Consider the following 13,772-nt stretch of genomic DNA (forward strand, 5'->3'; position numbering starts at 1 on the left):
TAGAGGTGCAACCTTGTGACCGTGTTTACAGGGGTCCAAGGATGAGGGAAGAAACGAGGATCTGACTCCATGTTTCAGAAAGCTGATTTATTATTTTATGATATATATTATATTAAAACTGTACTAAAATCATAGAAGAAAAGATTTCATCAGAAGGCTAGCTAAGAATAGAATAGAAAAACTGAATAACAAAAGCTTGTGTCTTGGACAGAGTCTGAGCCAGCTGTCTGTGATTAGCTATTAATTAAAAACCACTCTATGAGATAATCACAGATCTACCCATTACATTCCACAACAGCAGATAACCACTGTTTACATATTGTTTTTGAAGCCTCTTGGCTTCTCAAGAGAAAAAATCCTAAAGAAAGGGTTTTTCATAAAACATGTCTGTGACATAACCTTGGTGAGTTTCATGTAAATTGAGGTTGGCCGTGCTGTTTGCCCTCTGATGGCATTGCAGGTTTTTGATGAGATAGCTGAGTGTGACAGTGACTCTTGATGGGACTGGGTATTTAATTATGTTTTTAATGTGGACTAGAACTGAAGAAAGGAGCCCACATTAGGGGAAGGATCTGCCTGTTACCTGGGTGATGGTATTCAGTTGTTGTTTTGCATTTGGTAGGCAGCCTGGAGTAGTTGTGTTCCATAATTTTATTACCAGTTAGAGAAATCTCTAATAACAGATGCCTTTTTAAAATTTTAATTAATAATAGTTCATATTTTGTGTCCAATTCAAAATCTAAAAGGCAAGACCAGCTTACTAATATAGTTAGCTTTGGGATAAGTGTATTGCCATAAACCCTACAACAAGGATAAATTCAGTAAGAAATAGTGGTGCCATTTGTGAAAATCCTGGGGAAAGAGAAAAAATTTGAGAAGGAATTGAAAATTGTTGTAGTACTAGACAAAAACTGGTTAAAGAGCTAAGTTGTTTGACCAATGAAATCAATGAAATCTCCTTTCTGTTGCAGTTACATTTGTGACCATTTAGTGTTGCTGGAAAGCTTTGACAAGATCCTGTGATGTGGTTGTTATGCTTAGGGCAGTGACACACACTTATTTTATTGATTAATTTCCAGTGTCCCTGGACAATAAGGAAGCTGTTGTTGTCTACCAGCCTCCTCTAATCACAGCAGAAGAAATAAAACAGCAAATTGAAGCAGCAGGTTTCACAGCAGCCTTCAAAAAGCAGCCTAGACCCCTGAAGCTCAGTGGGATTGACCTGGAGAGGCTGAGGAATGCTCAGCCCAGGAGCTCTGAGGCACCACAGAGAGAAAACTCCAGTGGGACTGGCAGCAAGACAGTTGTGTTCAGAGTGGAGGGGATGCACTGCAGCTCCTGTGTCCTCAACATCCAGAGCGCTGTGTCAGCTCTGCCCGCCGTGACGAGCGTCGTGGTTTCTTTAGAGAACAAATCTGCTGCTATAAACTACAACCCAAGCTTGATCAGCATAGAGAAGCTGAGGAAAGCTGTGGAGAATGTGTCTCCTGAGAGGTTCAGAGTCAGCCTTCCTGAGGAGCAGGAGAACCTGGCACTTTTCCCCACGCTGGCATCTCCAGTGAAATCTCACCCTGCTGCCAAGGATCCCAGCCAGCCCCTCACTCAAGTTGTTGTGATCAATATTGAGGGCATGACTTGTGGCTCCTGTGTGCAGTCCATCGAGGGAGTGCTGTCCCAGAAGGCAGGTGTGAAATCTGTTCATGTCTCTCTCCCAAATGGAACTGGGACTATAGAATATGACCCACTGCAAACAAGCCCAGAAGACTTGAGGTCCTCAATAGAAGATATGGGATTTGATGCATCTTTTCCAGGTAATGACATGTGAAACTTTTACATTTACAAGGATTGTGCAGTTATGTTTAGGATTTGGTACCACTCCAGATGAAGTCTAGCAGCTGACATACACTTTATGCTTGCCAAGAGAAATGTTGTATCTTCACTGCAGATGAGATCGTTAAAGATAATGTGCACATCCTTTAATACCTCAGATTTATTCAAATGATTGAGGTGTCTGGCAATATAAATATGTCAGATAAAAGCTGTTTTATGTCAATAGCTGCAGAAGTGGTTGGGTGCTCACATTTAATCCTTTTCACCCTGTTCTTGCACAAACAGCAGCCCCTAAACTGCAACATCCTTACAGTTCCTTGCTGTAAGGAGCCTGTAATTCCAGGGCCCCTCTTGAAGTTAAAAATATTGAGTTTGCTTATGAAACATGCACTTGCTTACAAAATCAGCTTTGTGCTCCAGGTAAAGTCAGTGAAGCTGTGTGAAACTAAGGTTGCAATGCTGAGGTTTTGCTTCCAGCTACAGGAGAGGACAAAAGGTGTACAACAGAACAAAGTCAATGAGGAAAGGCAAAAGGCAAAGTAGTAACAAACCAGTGAGTTAATCAGTGTTCCACCTTTGTCTTGTTTTCTTTTGCTGTCTCCTTTGCAGCCAAGGCAGAGCTCTCTGTGGCCAAAGCTCAGCCCTGCCCTGAAGCACAGCTGGACTCTCACAAGCCTGAGGCACCCTCCAAAGTGCCCCCAGCCCACCCTGGCAGGCAGGAGAGCAAGACCATCTCCAAGTGCTACGTGCAGGTGACAGGAATGACGTGTGCCTCGTGCGTGGCCAACATCGAGAGGAATCTGAGAAGGGAGGATGGTGAGCTGTCTGTCAGTGGGGTCTGTTACATTTCCAAGCATTTGTTTGGAGAATCCTTCTGGCTTTTGCAGTGTTTCTAAGGGGTGGCTTGTCAGGACAGATGTTCCTCCTCACCTCTGGCCCACAGGGTGGGAGCAGGGACATCCTTGCTGCTTTATGGATGTGCTGCCCAGACTCTGCTGTTGCAGAAGCAGCAGCTCCAGAGAATATTAGGATCAAGTAAGGGATCCTTTGGAAGGTAAAACAGCTCTTTCCTGCTGGAGGGAGGTTCCCAGGTGTGCAGCTGAAAGGCAGAGGCAGATGTGAGCTGAAGGGACAGTGGGAGTGGATTAAAGGGACACAGGTTAATTTTAGCTCTGCAAGTCAGGGCACTGCTGTCTGTGATTATATTTGCAGGAACAAACGGCTGCGTGACTGTGATGTAACAGAGTCATTAATGCAGACTCTGTTTAATTATCATAATGAAGATGGACAGGTTTCAAGTCGGCCTGGATTTTAATTCTTTTCATCCTAGGAAATGGATGGATCTAAATCCTCTCAGTGCCCAGTAGGATTGCACTGTTAGATCTGCCCTTTCTCATGCAGGTTCTCCTTAAAAAAGGCTGCCAGAAATGGTAAATGCAGATCAGAGAAATATGCAGCACTGTGGTTTAGAAGAGCTTCTTTTAAGGAAAAATAGATATTTTTTCATGTGGCATGGACAGAATGTTTGTAATGAGACTGTTAAAGGCATGCTGCTCATGTGGAGTGATGCTTTGTCTGTCACACCTGCACTGAGGTGTTGGTGCAGCTTCCAAACACAAGGATGTTTCTCTTTATATACAAGGAAGCTTTCCCAATTTCAATAAACTGTCGTGCCCTCACATTACAATAAGTGCAGGATGTTTGCCACTCACACACTTTGTTTCCTAGGAATCCACTCGATCCTTGTGGCCCTGATGGCAGGGAAGGCAGAGGTGAGGTACAACCCTGCAGTGATTCACCCTGCAGCCATTGCAGAGCTCATCCGGGAGCTGGGCTTCGGAGCCGCCGTCATGGAGAGCTGTGGGGAAGGAGATGGAGTTCTGGAGCTTGTTGTAAGCTGAGCAATGAACCCAAACACCTCCAGCTTGTACTGCTTTTATCTGTTGGATGTGCTTGTGTTAGTGCCCACTGCCTAGAGTTTAATAGTGGAATAGAGGTTAATTTATAAAAAATTTAATATAATGGAACATCAGGTGTGTATCACAGGTTTTATCTGTCCTGCAAACTGTGCTGGCTTAAACTACTACACTGAAAATGCAGAGAAATATTCCTGTCTTTTTCTGTTTGCTCTTCCTGTTGCTAAAATTTACTCCTTTTTTATTGTTTTGCTTTTTGAGGCTGAGTGTAGCTCAGTGTCCCCCAGCTCTGAGACTGAACATTCAACAGAGCTTTAGCAGGGTTTAATTACCTTGTCCCTGTGCTGTGCTTCCTCTGGAAGGGTTGGAGGGGGCCCTGAGCAACATGATCTTGTGGGAGGCATCCCTGCCCATGGCAGGAGTTGGAACTGGATGCTCTTTAAGGTCCCTTCCAGCCTAAATTATTTTTTGATTCTACACTGCTCACACCCCAGATCAAAGCAATAAATAATGCAGCATGGTCACAGTGACTTTTCCTACTTGCTGAGGTGCATTTGCCAGGTAACCTGTGCTTTGCCAACAGGAGGAACCTTTATTTTCCAGGTGAGAGGGATGACCTGTGCCTCCTGTGTGCACAAGATAGAATCCACCCTCATGAAGACCAATGGTGTCCTGTACTGCTCCGTGGCTCTGGCCACCAACAAAGCCCACATCAAGTATGACCCTGAGGCCATTGGTCCTCGAGATGTCATACAAGTGATAAAGGTGAGTTTCATGTAGGCACCAAGTCTCCTGAAATATCCAGTGTCCTTGGAGGAGTTACACACCCCAGAAATAGAAGGAAAGGCTGTTGAAGCAAAAAAATGGATCTCTGTCCTTCCTTCTTCTGTTAGCTGCAGAAACCTGCACTTTGTTTGTTCTCCCTTAAAAATGCTCTGTGACAACTTTGCCTAATTTTTAAAAATAAATACTGTGAAAGCCAGGTCATGGTAGACCTGGAGATAGCAGCTATAGGGTTGTAGAAAAATCAAGAACATTTATTTAAAAATAAAATACAGTTGCAGGTGAGAGGTGAAATAAGTTTCTCAGCCTTCTGCTTCAGTTTCTCAGTTTCTGTGCTTTAGGAGCAACCATTTTGGAAAGCCACATTTTAGAATAGTATTTTCTTCCAGAAAGGTTAATTTCTACATCAGGTTGCTTTTCTCTCCTTGAAAAGTAAATAAACAATAGTAACAGACAACAGGAACTAAACAATAATAACATTTTATACCAGAAATGTTAATAAAGTTAATCAGAGGTAAGACTGGCACCATCTGTAATTTGGCAATAACTGAGCACAATGTGCATTTTAGAACTGACTGTTCTCCTTTTTTATTATTGTGCTTTTTTTCCCTTAGGATTTAGGTTTTACTACTTCCTTAGTCAAAAAGGATAGATCTGCCAGTCATCTGGATCACAAACAGGAAATCAGGCAGTAAGTATTCCTGAACATATCAAGATTCCATAAACATTTTGATTCTTCTTTGTTACTCAACCATCAATTTAGGGTTTTTTTTTCTGTGACTGTGCAGACTTACCACTTAAAATATCCAGCACTTGACTGCAATACAAGTGGTTTTTTCCTTTTTTTTTTTCTTTTAAATCTGAGGTGGAAAAGGTCTTTTGTGGTGAGCCTGGTGTTCTGCATCCCTGTGATGGGGCTGATGATTTACATGATGGTGATGGACAGCCAGCTCTCGCACGCTCACGCACACCACAACATGAGCGCTGAGGAGATGGAGGCCCTCCACTCCTCCATGGTCCTGGAGTACCAGCTCCTGCCAGGATTGTCTGTCATGAATTTCCTGTCATTTTTACTCTGTGTCCCTGTACAGGTGAGTGGGGTCATGCCAGCTCGTGCTTTATTGGGTGTGTATGCTCAAATTGGAGAGTGATGAAGAAATTAAGTTTGAAAAGTGCATGCAATTGTGCTGATGCAAAATGCTTTTGAGGTTCTTACATGGTTCTGCTGTTGCCAAAATAATGCTGGAGTGCTGGGGACTCCAGGGGCAGGGCAGGCTGTGGGGAGCTGTTCTGTGCTGGTTCCTGGCTTGTTTTTCTACCTGTGTCAAGGTTGGGGTTGAAGGCACTGGAGATGGTATTTTGTGTTCAGACTCAGGTGTTGATTATTTCTTACCTGTGTTACAGTCTCACAGCAGTGAGTTCTGCAGTTCTTCACTAACAAGGCACAAAAATGGCTAGCAAGCTTTCTCTACAAGGTCTTTTAAGTCTTAACTGTCCAACTAAGAAGTGACACCTAAATTATTTTCACTTTTGACTCAATAACTAATCACCTGAAGTCTACAATGTGGACTTTTCTGTCCAGTTACAAAATACCACCCAAACCCATGGAGAGGACAGTGAAGGAGAACAACCAGCCACTGCCCTAAAACCTCCATCTTGCCCCATATATATTGCTATATTCTAAAACCTTAAACTCTTGAGTTTTCCACCCTGTGATATTACACACTTCTAATCTAACTACACACCTATAATCCCAGTGCTGCCAATCAATTTTGGAAGCTTTCTCCATGGCCTCAGGTCAAATATAGGATTTTCTTGTGGGTCTGTGCCCTTCAGCATAGAGAGTTTAAAATTCTCAGCATGCAGAACTCCAGCAGCTGTGCACCTGAGGCAGCTCCTGAATCCCACTGGGAGGACACTGGGAATACCTGAGAGTGCTGTGGGAAGACCACAGCCCTGACTAGAGCTGGGATTTTGTTCAGGGAAAGGGGAAAATAGCACAAATAAGCTGGAAAAGCTGCTGCTGTGTGCTGGAGATGTGTGAAATGCCCTTGCAGGTATTCGGGGGGTGGCACTTCTACATCCAGGCCTCCCGAGCACTGAGGCACAGCACAGCCAACATGGACGTGCTCGTGGTGCTGGCAACATCCATTGCCTTCCTCTACTCCTTCATCATCCTCCTGGTGGCCATGGCTGAGAGGGCCAAAGTGAACCCTGTGACCTTCTTTGACACGCCCCCGATGCTGTTCGTGTTCATCTCGCTGGGCCGCTGGCTGGAGCACGTGGCCAAGGTGAGCAAGCAGGAACCACCTTAGAACCCTGGGGAAGCTGCAGCCATGAGATTTTCTGAAAAAGCCTTTTCTGAGGATTTTTTTCTTCTGAGATGCTGAGAGGCCTCAGGAACAAAATGTAGATAATGATTATCTGCTGCTGTGGAATGCAACAGGTGCATCGTGATTGGTCTCATGTGGTTGGATATTTGTAATTAATGGCCAATCACAGTCAGCTGGCTCAGACTCTCTGAGAGTCACGAGCTTTTGTTATCATTCCTCTTTTTTCCTTGCTAGCCTTCTGATGAAATACTTTCTTCTATTCTTTTAGTGTAGTTGTAATATATAATTTTCTTCTAATATAATATATATCGTAAAATAATTAATCAGCCTTCTGAAACATAGTCAGGATTTTCATCTCTTCCCACATCCTGGGACCCCTGCAGACACCACCACAGAAAACATCCCATGCAAAAGCTTTGCTGGGTTCTTTTAACCTTCTGTGTCGTAAAATCATCTTGAATAACTCAACTAATAAAAGTATGATTTAACATCAGACTGTTTGCAGAAAATGTTTTGTTAAAAGGGTAAATTGCAACATGCACAGTTGTCATTTACCCAGCTTTTTTTTTTTCAATAGCATAGTCAGAAAAATGTGAAAATTATTATTCCAGGGTAAAACCTCAGAAGCACTGGCAAGACTAATTTCATTACAAGCTACTGAAGCTACTATTGTTACCTTGGGCCCTGATAACGTTCTTTTAAGGTATCTTGCTTTATCATTTGCTTTTTCTGTTGTTCCTTTTTTTGTTGTTAATATGCTTAATTCACAGACAACTTTGACTTTTCTATAGAACTATGAAGCAAATAACTCATATTATGCTTAATTCACAGAAAAAATTTACTATTCTATAAGAACTATGAAGCAAATAACTTCAGATTTGTTGGCAGATAAAAATATTAAAATGCAGAATTAACACTGCTCTGCTTTGCTTTATTGCTATTTTTTTCTATGGTAAGACAGAAAAATAGATAAAGTGGATTTTCTTAAATAGATAAATAGATAAAGTAGATTTTCTTAACTAGAAAGTAAATAAAATTACGATAAAATAGGCCATTTCAAAGAGCACTGTGACTTTGTTGTGATCATTTTTGTGTGCACTGATGGCAGCCAGTGGGGTTGTGCTGTGTGTGTAGTGCCACTCCTTTGCTTGGTCACTCCAGTTCTTGTCCCTTCTGAAACCTTTGCACCATTGCAGTGAGGAGCAGGTGGATGTGGAGCTGGTTCAGCGAGGGGACATTGTCAAGGTGGTCCCAGGAGGCAAATTCCCAGTGGATGGCCGTGTCATTGAAGGACACTCCATGGTGGATGAGTCTCTCATCACAGGTCAGCATTTGCTTTTTCCAAGGGTTAAACTCCTTTCCTTTAAACAAATCTCCAGAGGGAAGGTTGAAGGTGATGTGTTTGGATTTGGCAGCTGTCCCAAGGTGCCTTTTTCAGCCGTGCTGTGTCTGCTGCTCTTTGTTTGCTCTTCCTGTTGCTAGAATTTACTCCTTTTATTCACTTTTTGATTAGAATTTGTGATCAGAATTTCCCTTTGCTCAGGTGAGGCCATGCCTGTGACCAAGAAGCCTGGCAGCACAGTTATTGCAGGCTCCATCAATCAGAATGGATCCCTGCTCATCTCTGCCACCCACGTGGGAGCTGACACCACCCTGTCCCAGATTGTTAAGCTGGTGGAGGAGGCCCAGACCTCTAAGGTAGAGTATCACCCACCTGAACACTTGAGGTTTGCTGTCTCATGCAGGCACCAGCACACCAAATCTCTGCAGGGCTGGCTGAGGCTGCTTGGATTTGAGTTGAAGCTGCATAATGAAGTTTCTTGCTGAGTAAGGACTCTGATCCTGTCTGCTGAGCCAAGTCTCATCCTCTTATTAAGTAAATCTGTAATTACCAAGTGTGGCAAGCCAAGTGTGCTGCCAGCAGCAGCTGTGATTGTTCTGTGCCTTCAGACACAAACATGATGGTGCTGAGTGATGTTTCTCCTTGCCAGGCTCCCATCCAGCAATTTGCAGACAAACTTAGTGGCTACTTCGTTCCTTTTATTGTGGCTGTCTCTGTGGTTACCCTTGTTGCCTGGATTATAATTGGATTTGTGGATTTTGAAATAGTGGAAAAGTACTTTCTGGTAAGTAAATTTCTTTAAACACCTTCTGAAATATTCAATAAACAGCTTTACAATTCTATTAGACTGCAGTGGTTCCCTTTCTGGATTACCCTTGCAGGAAGTTGCTGACTATTACTCCTCTTGTTATTACATTTTTTACTTTTTTCTTAATATTGTATCATTCCTGCAGTTATACTTGAAGAGAATCCACAATAATTAATCAACTCTTGTAAGTTAGAGTTTTAACAAAAGTTAATTAGAAGAAATTTTAAACATCAAAAATTTCCCACCATCCATCCCTCCTCTGTGGGAAAAAGTGCCTCCTGTCACAAACTCCAATTATAAATGTAGCTCTGTGTAAATTCATCTTGGTTACAAATTCCAGAGGAGGGTCAGGATCCCAACTTGGACTTAAGCATTGCTCAGGTCACAGGATTTCTTGTTTCAAAACTATTTCTGATTAGAATTCCTCTGTTTCCAGGAAAGCCATCTTCATATCTGCTTGTTTTGCACCAGTGTATATATATCTTTGATACAGTACCTTTTATTACAGTGCATCATGAAAGAGTTGTAGCATGTGGTGTCTTGTTTAGGGAAATGTTCTACAAATAAAACAGTTGAGGAGAATTCACAGAATCATGGGGTTGGAAGAGACTTTAAAGATCATTGAGTCCAACCCAGCCCCAACACCTCAGCTAAACCCTGGCACCCAGTGCCACATCCAGGCTTTGTTAAACACACCCAGGGATGGGGACTGCACCACCTCCCTGGGCAGCCATTTCACAACTTTATCACCTTTCTGTAAAAAACCTTTTCCTGTTATCCAGCCTGTATTTCCTTGGCACAGCTCGGGGCTGTGTGCTCTGGCTGTGTCAGTTCCTGCAGACAGAGCCCAGCCCCAGCTGAGCACAGGCACCTTTCAGGAGCTGTGCAGAGCGATGGGGGCACCCCTGAGTCTCCTTTTCTGCAGGCTGAGCACCCCCAGCTCCCTCAGTGGGTGGATGCAGCTCTCAGTGGGTAGATGCAGCATGTTGCAGTGTTGTGAGGGTCCTCAGGACGAGGTGAGAGATGAGAATTTGACTCCAAGTTCTCAGAAGGCTGATTTATTATTTTTTGATATTATATATATTATATTATATTAAAAGAAAGTTATATATTAAAACTATACTAAAGAAAGAGAGAGGAGACATCAGAAGGCTAGAAAGGAATGAATAATAAAAACCTGTGACTGACCAGAGAGTCCAACACAGCTGGACTGGGATTGGTCATTAAGTTAAAACAATTCACATGGAACCAATCAAAGATGCACCTGTTGGTGAGCAACCTCCAAAGCACATTCCAAGCAATCAGAAAATTATTGTTTACATTTCTTTTCTGAGGCTTCTCAGGAGAAAAATCCTAAGGCAAAGGGATTTTTCATAAAATACCATGGTGACGTAGTACAGAACACAAGTTGGTTAATTAATCATTAATTTAATCATTCACCTTAGGTTTTGCATACTTTGCTGAGGGTTAACACTCAGCGGATACATGAGTTTCCAGCTTCCAAGCCAATGCGTAGCCAAATGAGTTGTTCTTGTTTCATTTCTTCCCTGACCCAAGCCAATGCACAGCTAAATGTGTTGTTCCTGTTGTTTGATTTCTTCCCTGACCCAAGCCAATGCATAGCCAAATGTGTTGTTCCTGTTGTTTGATTTCTTCCCTGACCGTCTCCCCTCTGTGCCCAGGGCTACAACAAGAGCATTTCAGCAGCAGAGGTGATCATCCGCTTCGCCTTCCAGGCCTCCATCACGGTGCTGTGCATCGCCTGTCCCTGCTCGCTGGGCCTGGCCACCCCCACTGCCGTCATGGTGGGCACGGGCGTGGGCGCCCAGAACGGCATCCTCATCAAGGGAGGGGAGCCCCTGGAGATGGCACACAAGGTGGGTGCTGCCAGCCTGGGGGTTCTGCCAGCTCTGTGGAGGAGATGATGATGGATTGTCCAGTGTTGTATTGCAGTAAATTGTAGTGGTGTTCACAGGGGTCCCAGGATGAGGGAAGAGATGAGGGTCTGACTCCATGTTTCAGAAGGCTGATTGATTATTTTATTATATAGGTATTATATTAAAACTATACTAAAAGAATAGAAGAAAAGGATTTCATCAGAAGGCTTGCAAGGAAGGAATGGAATGATAACAAAATCCTGTGTCTGACCAGAGAGTCCGATACAGCTGGACTGTGATTGGCCATTAATTAAAAATAACTACATGAGACCAATCACAGATGCATCTGTTGCATCCCACAGCAGCAGATAATCAATGTTTACATTTTGTTTCTGAGGCTTCTCAGGAGAAAAAATCCTAAGGAAAGGATTTTTCGTAAAACACGTCTGTGACACTAAATAGTTTATTTAGTTGTTGTTTTGCACTGGGTTATTGGAGATTTGCACAGAGTAGTCTTTATATTGCACTGAATAGTTTGTTATATCACGTGGTGTCACTATAGGACATGAAACAACACAAGTGCACACACTGCTGCTCTCAAGGTGAAGAAAAGGGAAGTTTATTTTCTGACTCCAACACCTGCAGTTTTCCAAAAGTGACAGTGGATTGGAGGGTGAAAATGCCACCTCTCCAATGACACTGGACAAACCAACAGTCCATCAAATTTCTCTTCCTCCATAAAAGAATGCAAAGCAATAAGTTATTTACAGAAGGTGTGTGAGAAAGCTTGCTTCAAGAATGTAAACATCAGAAGGCTTAGAAAATCTTAAAAAATCAGGGTGACAACGTGGCTTGTTATTCCCCTCTCCTGTCACATGGTTTCTCTCTCACCCACCCCTCTGCCCAATACCCCCTGGTGGTCTCTCCCTGGTCAGTCCCTCCCCATTTGTTTGGTTGTGATCCTCCTCTGCCCCCCATTCCCCTCAGGTATAAAAGCCTCCTGCCCTGGGTCCACAGCCTCTTGCCCACCTTGGAAATAAATGTACCATGGAGGTTCCCATGTAGGGAAGAGCGTTTCCAGTCTTTTGGTTTGGTCTGTGTAGGATCTTGTGGGCTGGGGTCCATTGCTAGCTGGAGTTAGACCCCAACAGCCCCTCCCAGACACAATGCTACAGCCCTGGTCGGTCCCATCCAGCTCGGGGTGTTCCCTGTTAGGTCATGGCTCTGTGTTCAGGGTTAAAGTGGGTGCTTTTCCAAGGAACCTGCCCCTCCATGCTCGGTTCATTGAGTGAAATCTTCCTGCTTTCCTGCAGGTGAAGGTGGTTGTGTTTGACAAAACAGGGACCATCACCCACGGCACTCCAGAGGTGACGCAGGTGAAGTTCCTGGTGGAGGGGAACCTCCTCCCTCGGCACAAAATGCTGGCGATCGTGGGGACAGCAGAGAGCAGCAGCGAGCACCCCCTGGGAGCTGCCATCACCAAGTACTGCAAGAAGGTACTGGAGGGGCTCCCACACACAGCCTGCTCTCCCTGGGCAGGAACCTCTGGCAGGGCTTCCTCAGTGCCACGGGACTGTTCATGCAGGTTAAGCAGTTGCTGTGTCTCAGAGTCTCTGCTGCTCACAGTGATCCTGAGATGTGTTAGAAAGTCTTTTTGGCCAAGTCAAAGATGGAATCAGGATTCTTCTGTTCTCATTCTCAAGGTTGTTTATTGTTTCTTATCTATTACATTCGTTCTCTGGCCTGCTGAGGTCTGTCCAGCGGGTCAGACAGAGGCACACTGACCACCTTGGGGCAGTGTTATCTTTTTATACCAAAAACTACACCTACATTATTTACCATAACTTCCCAATACCCGTCACCTATGTTAGACAGTGAGCTTCTACCTTAAACCATCCAAAAGTGCCACCATCACCCAGAACATGGAGGCCAAGAAGAAGAAAGAAGGAGGACAGGATACACCCAAATTCCTCCATCTCGGGACCCCGAGCCCCCATTCCAAAAACCCCAAAAATCAAATTTTCACGCTGTGACAAATTAACTATTATTCCGCTTAAACTCTCTTGACTTGTAATTCTTCATATAAAGGTGGTAATTTGTTCCATGGGTCAAAATCATGGACACAGGTGTGTCTTGGGCTCTGTGCCAGGGTCTCTGAGCCCCCTGGCAGGGGCTGGAGCCATCCAGGGCAGCCAGAGGGATGTCCTGGCTTCTGACAGCTGTGTTAATTGGGAAAGCTGAAAACTGTGGAGCCACATAAATCACACCATATTAGAGGCACCATTCAGACCTAGATTTTGATGATTCTTCCCCTCCTCATCTCTGTTCAACTGCACTTTAATTTTGTGGGCTTTATAATTGCATTGTGCTTTTATGTATTCAAAAACTTCATCAGTTTCCGTCCTCTTTCTCTAGGAGCTGAACTCAGAAACCCTTGGGACATGTACAGATTTTCAGGTAGTTCCTGGCTGTGGCATTAGTTGCAAAGTCACCAATATTGAAGCATTGCTCTACAGGAAAAACAGAATGGTTGAAGAAAACAATGTTAAAAATGTGACACTTGTGAAAATTGAGGAGAATGCAGACGAATCAGTGCAGACTCCTTTGATCATTGATGCTGAACTGCCAAGTAAGTTAATTCTGGGTTTGAGAATAAAATGGGCAGTTTTTGCTTCTGTGTCTTTAGGATCCTTAGGAATGAGGTCATTTATTTCCACCTTGCAGAACTGGGCTGACATCAAGGCACACATTAAATTGTAGCTCATTAGTTTATTTCGTGCTCATACATCATTCAGAACATTTAAGTTAAATACAATTTCAAGTTGCATGTTGACTATGGAACTGGAAAATCAGACAGGAGTTGTCTGTCAGCTCTCTGTGGCT

At 43.7% G+C, this 13,772-nt stretch overlaps 1 protein-coding gene across 1 annotated transcript in view; it reads left to right on the top strand.

The window, feature by feature from the left end:
• ATP7A (ATPase copper transporting alpha) overlaps nucleotides 1-13,772 on the top strand; it is a 30,948-nt gene that overhangs the window by 9,252 nt on the left and 7,924 nt on the right. The window contains exons 4-17 of the mRNA XM_074551862.1: nucleotides 1,080-1,811; nucleotides 2,440-2,646; nucleotides 3,559-3,722; nucleotides 4,350-4,511; nucleotides 5,144-5,220; nucleotides 5,395-5,620; nucleotides 6,587-6,820; nucleotides 7,474-7,565; nucleotides 8,059-8,186; nucleotides 8,406-8,560; nucleotides 8,854-8,988; nucleotides 10,695-10,889; nucleotides 12,203-12,385; nucleotides 13,305-13,518. Coding sequence (XP_074407963.1) covers nucleotides 1,080-1,811; nucleotides 2,440-2,646; nucleotides 3,559-3,722; nucleotides 4,350-4,511; nucleotides 5,144-5,220; nucleotides 5,395-5,620; nucleotides 6,587-6,820; nucleotides 7,474-7,565; nucleotides 8,059-8,186; nucleotides 8,406-8,560; nucleotides 8,854-8,988; nucleotides 10,695-10,889; nucleotides 12,203-12,385; nucleotides 13,305-13,518 — 2,904 coding nt within the window. The remainder of the gene's footprint in view (nucleotides 1-1,079; nucleotides 1,812-2,439; nucleotides 2,647-3,558; nucleotides 3,723-4,349; nucleotides 4,512-5,143; nucleotides 5,221-5,394; nucleotides 5,621-6,586; nucleotides 6,821-7,473; nucleotides 7,566-8,058; nucleotides 8,187-8,405; nucleotides 8,561-8,853; nucleotides 8,989-10,694; nucleotides 10,890-12,202; nucleotides 12,386-13,304; nucleotides 13,519-13,772) is intronic.

This window comes from Zonotrichia albicollis, chromosome 14, assembly GCF_047830755.1.
Source record: "Zonotrichia albicollis isolate bZonAlb1 chromosome 14, bZonAlb1.hap1, whole genome shotgun sequence".
NCBI lineage: Eukaryota > Metazoa > Chordata > Aves > Passeriformes > Passerellidae > Zonotrichia > Zonotrichia albicollis.